Consider the following 6,610-nt stretch of genomic DNA (forward strand, 5'->3'; position numbering starts at 1 on the left):
GTGTGTGTGTGTGTGTGTGTGTGTGTGTGTGTGTGTGTGTGTGTGTGCTAATGAGGAGAATGCAGCAGCAGGGGGGCTCCAAATTTGAGTACTTGTGTTCGTTCACACACACCGGAAGAGAATGTGTTTGTGTCCTCTGTCCCTCGTCCCCCTGTCCCTTCTTCTCCCCCTCTGCTGCTCTACTCTGCACACTCACTCACCTACAGAGTGACCTCCACACAGTCCAACATACTAATTATTAATAATGAGAGACTGTTATAAGTGCTGAGAGTGTGGAGGCCAGGGGGCCGTCCTCTCCTTCAGTGCAACGCGCTCGAGGACAATCAAACCCGTCTTCAGGGGCAAGATAGCCTGGCTGTGCTTGATCGTGGTTCATGGTAACCCACAGAGTGACGCACCACGGGCGGCCGAACGGGGGAGGGAGAGAGAGGGAGAGGAGCGAGATCTATCTATCTATCTATCTATCTATCTATCTATCTATCTATCTATCTATCTATCTATCTATCCTTACAAAATATTCTCCATAAATTGTTCCACTACTACTCTGGTTGTCCAACTGTACACAATCTGTCCTGTTGATAAAGTGCATTAAACTGAAAGTGACACCTGTCCCCCCTCCAGCGAACTTCCACTGCAGACCAGGGACCTGCAGGAGGAGGGAGATCTCTCTCTCTCCCTCTCTTCCTCTCTGTTCCTCCATCTCTCTCTCTCTCTCTCTCTCTCTCTCTCTCTCCCTCTCTATCCCTCTCTATCCATCTCTCTCTCTCCATCTCTTCCTCTCTGGTCCTCCCTCTCTCTCTCTCTCTCTCTCTCTATCCCCTCTCTCTCTATCCCTCTCTATCCCCCCCATCCCTCTCTCTCCCCCCCTCTCTCTCTCTCTATCCCCTCTCTATCCCTCTCTCTCTATCCCTCTCTCTCTGTCCCTCTCTCTCTATCCCTCTCTATCCCCCCCATCCCTCTCTCTCCCCCCCTCTCTCTCTCTCTATCCCCTCTCTATCCCTCTCTCTCTATCCCTCTCTCTCTGTCCCTGTCTCTCTGTCCCTGTCTCTCCCTCCCACTCTATCCATCTCTCTCTATCCCTCTCTCTCTCCATCTCTCTCTCTCTCTCTGTTCCTCCCTCTCTCTCTCTCTCTCTCTACCCCTCTCTATCCCCCCATCCCTCTCTCTCCCCCTCTCGCTCTCTCTCTCTATCCCCTCTCTCTCCTTCTCTCTCTATCCCTCTCTCTCTCCATCTCTCTCTCTCTCTCTCTGTTCCTCCCTCTCTCTCTCTCTCTCTATCCCTCTCTCTCTACCCCTCTCTATCCCCCCATCCCTCTCTCTCCCCCTCTCGCTCTCTCTCTCTATCCCCTCTCTCTCCTTCTCTCTCTATCCCTCTCTCTCTGTCCCTGTCTCTCTCTCCCACTCTATCCATCTCTCTCTATCCCTCTCTCTGTCTCTCTCCATCTTTCTTTCACACGCAGCTGAATAAAAGTATGACCATCATGGGGGACCACAGAGCGCCCCCCCCCACCCCACGGCCCCCACTTCCGCTGGACGCTCCTCGAACCACAGTCAGCGCCCCCATTGCTCAGTGGACACAGCCATAAGGGAGCCCAGCAGTGTCTTTCTCACACACACACACACACACACACACACACACACACACACACACACACACACACACACACACTCTATAGCTCTGTTACACTGCTCACCGTCCAAAAAAACACCTCACTCTTCACTCCGATTTACAGGCAGGGTCCATCAGCAGTGCGTGCTTACCACACCACTTTACCGCACATTTACCATGGTTCTCCTTATGTAATGATCGCGCGCTCCGTGCTGAACAGTAAAGACGAGCAATTATGAAAATGCGCTCATGACGTCACTTTTATTGGTCTTTTTGAACACGATGATAGTAAAACATTACAGGCAATAAGGTGAATAAGAAAGTTTCTGCCCCCCTGTCCAGTGTCCCCAGTGTCCACGCGCTCCTCATCCGAACCCCCCGCCCCGCGCGCTCCTTTTCCTCATTCATTGATTGAGTCTTTCTCCAATTCACTTGTCCTCCTCTTTGTGCCGAAACATGAATACACACACACACACACACACACACACACACACACACACACACACGCACTTTCCAAATGTTGCCATCTCTCATTGTTGCCTCCCGCACATCAAAGGCGCACGAAACACTTTTGTTCCGAAGCCAAAAAAGCGCGTGTCTGGCGGTTCCGACGCCTCGCATCATCATCACCATCATCATCATCATCAGCCCGGCCATCATCACCATCATCAGCATCTCCTCCCCTGCGCTCCTCCTCTCCATCACATCATTCTCCTTTTAGGGACTCTTTCAGGATGAGCCGGATCCCCCTCCCGCCGGTGCCGCCCTCGCTCGTGCACGACCCTGACGGTGACGTATGAGAGATTCCACGCGCTGCCCACTCGTGGGCGCGCCGCGCTCCCGGTATAAAGCGGAGTCCGGAGCGCAGAGCCGGCACTGACTGAGCTGGCCCCCTCCGGCACCGGGAACCAGAGCTTCGGTTCGGCCGAGATAGCAGACAACCGCCACCCCACCCCGGGCTCGCAGGCTAACTCGCTCCGGCTTTGGTTCGACATGATGGACGCGGGTTCGAGCGCGTTTCTCCGCGGAGGATCAGCAGCGCAGCGCATCGGTGAGTTGCACCGTTGGTTCATTCTCATTTATGAACACGACAGGAGACGGTTCATTCCACATGAGAGATGAGTTCATCGCGAAACGGACTGCAAGTGCTCGGAGTCTGTCGTTTTTACCATGATTTTACCGAGTCACACCAGCTGCTGGAGTGAAAGATGAACATCGGCATTTTATCGTGTCAGTTGTGTTTCGCGGTGTCCACTTTGCGTTGACATGAGGATGAGGAGGGGCCACTCTAAGAGCCAAACGGTTGCTCACCCTCACAGCGAGCCCCATCCATCCGAACCACTGCGACTGTGGCTCCCGGGGGCCCCAGCGCGGCACGCGGGGACGGAGAGTCTCTTTGGCCACTTTTACGCACTAACTTTACGCGCGCAGCCAAAGCGCACAGCGAGACATCTTACCATGTTAAAACACGTCTCGTGTAGAACCTATACTGGTCGAAGTGAGCAACGAGCCCTGACTGGCGATCACTGTACATTTAGCCCGTTTCAGCCCGTTTCGCGTCCGCTGTCGGATCCTTTAACGAGATTTTTTGTATCTCGTAATTGTTCCTCTGTAGTACAAAGTTCACTCAGTATTTAACTGAAATGAACCCTTTTCCAGAGTATTTGGTGGAACTTGGACGTGTGTGTGGGTCACGTGCATAAAAAAACTGAGCTACAGAACGTGTGTGAAGGGTGTCTCTGCATGTCCTTTAGGTGGCGTCTCCATGTGGCTGACGCTCTGGCTGACTGCACTGAGCTGCACCCCGGCCCAGGGCTGCCCGCGTCTCTGCGTTTGCTACCCGAACCCGATGACGGTGAGCTGCCAGGCACAGAACTTCACATCAGTGCCAGTGGGTGTGCCGTACAACTCGCAGCGCGTCTTCCTGCAGAACAACCAGATCACCGAGCTGCGGGTGGACTCCTTCGGCTTCGAGACTCAGGTGCGTGTGGGTTTGCATGGCTTTGTGTGTGTGTGTGTGTGTGTGTGTGTGTGTGTGTGTGTGTGTGTGTGTGTGTGTGTGCGCGGAAGCCACTTCCTCTCCAGGAAGACTCACGATGACCGTCTCGTTCCTCCCTCGTCGCCCCTGCAGGTCCTCTGGCTCTTCTCCAACAACATCACGTGGATCGAGGCCGGGGCCTTCAGCGAGCTGCGTGAGCTCGAGGAGCTCGACCTGGGCGACAACCCATCGCTGCGGCGCCTCGAGGGCGGGGCCTTCAGGGGGCTCGAGCGCCTACAGAGCCTGCACATGCACCGGTGCCGTCTCGCCGCGCTGCCCCACGACATCTTCCACAAGCTCTACAGCTTGCAGTTCCTCTACCTTCAGGAGAACCAGCTGCACTTCCTGCAGGACGACCTCTTCTCGGACCTGGTCAACCTCAACCAGCTCTTCCTACATGGCAACCGCATCCGTACGCTCTCGGAGCACGCCTTCCGCGGCCTCGTCAACCTGGACCGCCTCCTGCTTCATGACAACCGCATCCGGCAGGTACACCGGCGCGCCTTCCGTGACCTGGGGCGCCTCACCATGCTCTTCCTGTTCAACAACTCGCTTGCTGAGCTGCCGGGGCAGGTGCTCCGCGACACCGCCTCCGTCCAGTTCCTGCGGCTCAACGGCAACCCGTGGTCGTGCGGCTGCGAGGCCCGGTCCCTGTGGGAGTTCTTTCGTGGCGCCCGCATCTCCAGCTCGGAGTTGCTGTGTTCCTCGCCCTCCACACGCCGGGGCCTGGACCTGCGCTTCCTGCGCGAGATGGACTTTGCCCTGTGCCCATTGCCAGACCCCGGCTCGCTGGCCGGCACCACCACCACCACCTTCAGCACCAAGACTCGCTGGTGGTTCTCCAAGGCCAAGCCGGTCTCCTCCACCAAGGGTGTCTTCGAGAAGAGCTCAGAGACCGTCAAAGCATTTCCCTTCTCGGCCAGCAAGGCCCTGGACTCGTCCGTGTCCAACTCAGCTGTCGCGTCTGCCAAGTACGAGTTCGACGAGGAGGAGGCCGCGCTACCCAAGCTGGACCCCGAAGAGTACTGGGCCAACTACGGCAATGAGGACGCTGCCGTCACCGGCCTGCGCTGCTTTGAGCTCGAGTGTCCGCCGGGCTTCGACCTGCCGTCTCTGCCGGCCGCGGCGTCCTGCCCCACCTCGTCCTCTGCGCTGTCCGTTGTTGTCTTTGCCGTTCTGTCCCTCTCCGTCCACATGCTCGTCGGTTGAATCCGGCTGCCCCCTGTATCAAGAGTCCGCAGTCCTTCCTTTGTTCCACCGGCCCCACACACTTGCACCTTAGTTCCTGCCAGTTTTCCCTTGGAGCTCCGCCCATATTGAGCTCCTCAGCGGGAAGAGCAGTGGGATGGTGCTGTGCAGGGGGGACTTGCCTGGAGCACCGACATGGACAAACGGCGAGCCGTCCTTTTTAGCTTTGCAGAGGGAGGCTGCCTGTGGCGCATTCGCTGCCACCCTGCCACATTGTAACACTGCAGCACTGATGTCACCAGTGCGGCTAACAAACCACACACACTAAAGCTGCTGCTGCTTCTGCTGCGTGTGCTGCTAGTGCGATTGCTGCCAACATCACTTTCACCGTCATTTGCTCCTTCGCACCACAGTCCGTGCAGCTGCATTGGCCCCTGCCAGCAGAGGGCGCTGCTCACTGTGCTCACTGGCACTGCGGACCCTCCAGTGTGAGCAGTGCAATTCGCAGCAGCTGTCCTTCGCTCTCAACTTGACACAGACCCTGGGGGGCGCCCGTCGCCTTTCGCTCTCTCTCTCAGCTTGACTTAGTAAAGGTGCAGCTGTTTAGCAGCCAGTGAGCGGTGCTGATTTTGGGCACCCGGTACCTGGGTTCTGATCCCTCGAGAGTCGGCCGCCGGACCGAGACGAGAGAAGAGCGCCGGTATCACGCAGCTGACAGAGACGACGGCACGACCGGGGTCCCGCGAGCAACAAAGCGGAGCAGGTGCTTTGAGTCACTCCCATGTGCCAATGTGCTTCTGAGAGGAATCACCAGCAGGGGGAGTAACGGCTCACATCACTTGTAAATAGACATAAGGTGTGAACGCGAATGTCTCCCGTTGCTCTTTCTCTCTGAGTGGTGTGTGTGTGTGTGTGTGTGTGTGTGTGTGTGTGTGTGTGTGTGTGTGTGTGTGTGTGAGAGAAGTTGTGCTTCATGCAAAAGTGAGCAAGCGTCACCCCAAACTGCTGACCCCCACTGACCACCAGGGGGAGCTGCAGTACGTCATGGATGCATAAGGAGGCTAGAACGTGGTAAAGAGCGCACGGACTGAACCGCATTCCCACACAGCCTGACCTCACTGACCGACTGGACCATGAGCCCTCTTACACTGGGCTCAGACGGACTCCGGGAGCAGGCAAACGGACAGACCGCAGCGCTTCCTACTAGACCACGCAGACAGTGATGCTGCTGGAGATGGGACTTTGCAGGACACACTGAGCGACTGACCGGATGGAGAGTCTGGAAAGGGAGCCGCTGTCCTTTGGTGCCATTTCCATGGGCCTCCGTGGAGAGACTAATAGAGAGCCAGAGTCCGGTCTGAGAGGGGTGGACCACACTCTGCGTGTGTGTGCGTGTGTGCGTGTGTGCATGTGTGCGTGTGAAAGGAACACGGAAAACAAGCTCCACATGCTCTATGTAATCATACGTTGGGTTGCTGTGAGTGTTTGGTGAAAAAACACTGAAACAGAAAAAAATGTAAATTTGACTGAATAACTTTTGTGTCGTTCCTTTTGAAAGGAGGGTCTGTTATCGACGGTAACAATAAATGTTTACTTTGTTTTACTACCTCTGTGGGGGAGCATCTTTCTACTTGCTCACATTTGGCAGGAAGGGGAAAGTCTCTCTGTCTGTCCATCATAAAAGCAATAGGGAAATTACTTTACCCAACATCTCTCTCGCTCAGAGCCGTTACTTTTCCACGCACACAAAGGCCACTGGTGATGGACGTCTCTTC

General features: G+C 55.9%; 1 protein-coding gene across 2 annotated transcripts; it reads left to right on the forward strand.

The window, feature by feature from the left end:
* Positions 1-2,495: 2,495 nt before the first annotated feature.
* LOC108925880 (reticulon-4 receptor-like 2) lies at positions 2,496-6,390 on the forward strand. Of its 2 annotated transcripts, XR_003798255.1 has the most exons (4): positions 2,496-2,660; positions 3,364-3,590; positions 3,741-5,761; positions 5,797-6,390. XR_003798255.1 is itself a non-coding variant. In XM_018738211.2 (3 exons), exons 1-3 carry the CDS (start codon positions 2,603-2,605, stop codon positions 4,854-4,856), a joined length of 1,401 nt encoding a protein of 466 aa, XP_018593727.1. In that variant the 5' UTR covers positions 2,496-2,602; the 3' UTR covers positions 4,857-6,390. The 2 variants fall into 2 exon arrangements, 1 of the variants encoding a protein (XP_018593727.1); XM_018738211.2 differs by having other exon boundaries at positions 3,741-6,390.
* The last annotated feature ends 220 nt before the right edge of the window (positions 6,391-6,610 follow it).

The sequence above is a fragment of the Scleropages formosus genome, chromosome 16 (genome assembly GCF_900964775.1).
Source record: "Scleropages formosus chromosome 16, fSclFor1.1, whole genome shotgun sequence".
NCBI lineage: Eukaryota > Metazoa > Chordata > Actinopteri > Osteoglossiformes > Osteoglossidae > Scleropages > Scleropages formosus.

Bases quoted from the DNA above. Each gene is read 5' to 3' on its own strand.
- LOC108925880 (XM_018738211.2), top strand. From the start codon at position 2,603: ATGATGGACGCGGGTTCGAGCGCGTTTCTCCGCGGAGGATCAGCAGCG. The intron at 2,661-3,363 runs GTGAGTTGCACC...CATGTCCTTTAG, and splicing joins ATCAGCAGCGCAGCGCATCG to GTGGCGTCTCCATGTGGCTG. The intron at 3,591-3,740 runs GTGCGTGTGGGT...TCGCCCCTGCAG, and splicing joins CCTTCGGCTTCGAGACTCAG to GTCCTCTGGCTCTTCTCCAA.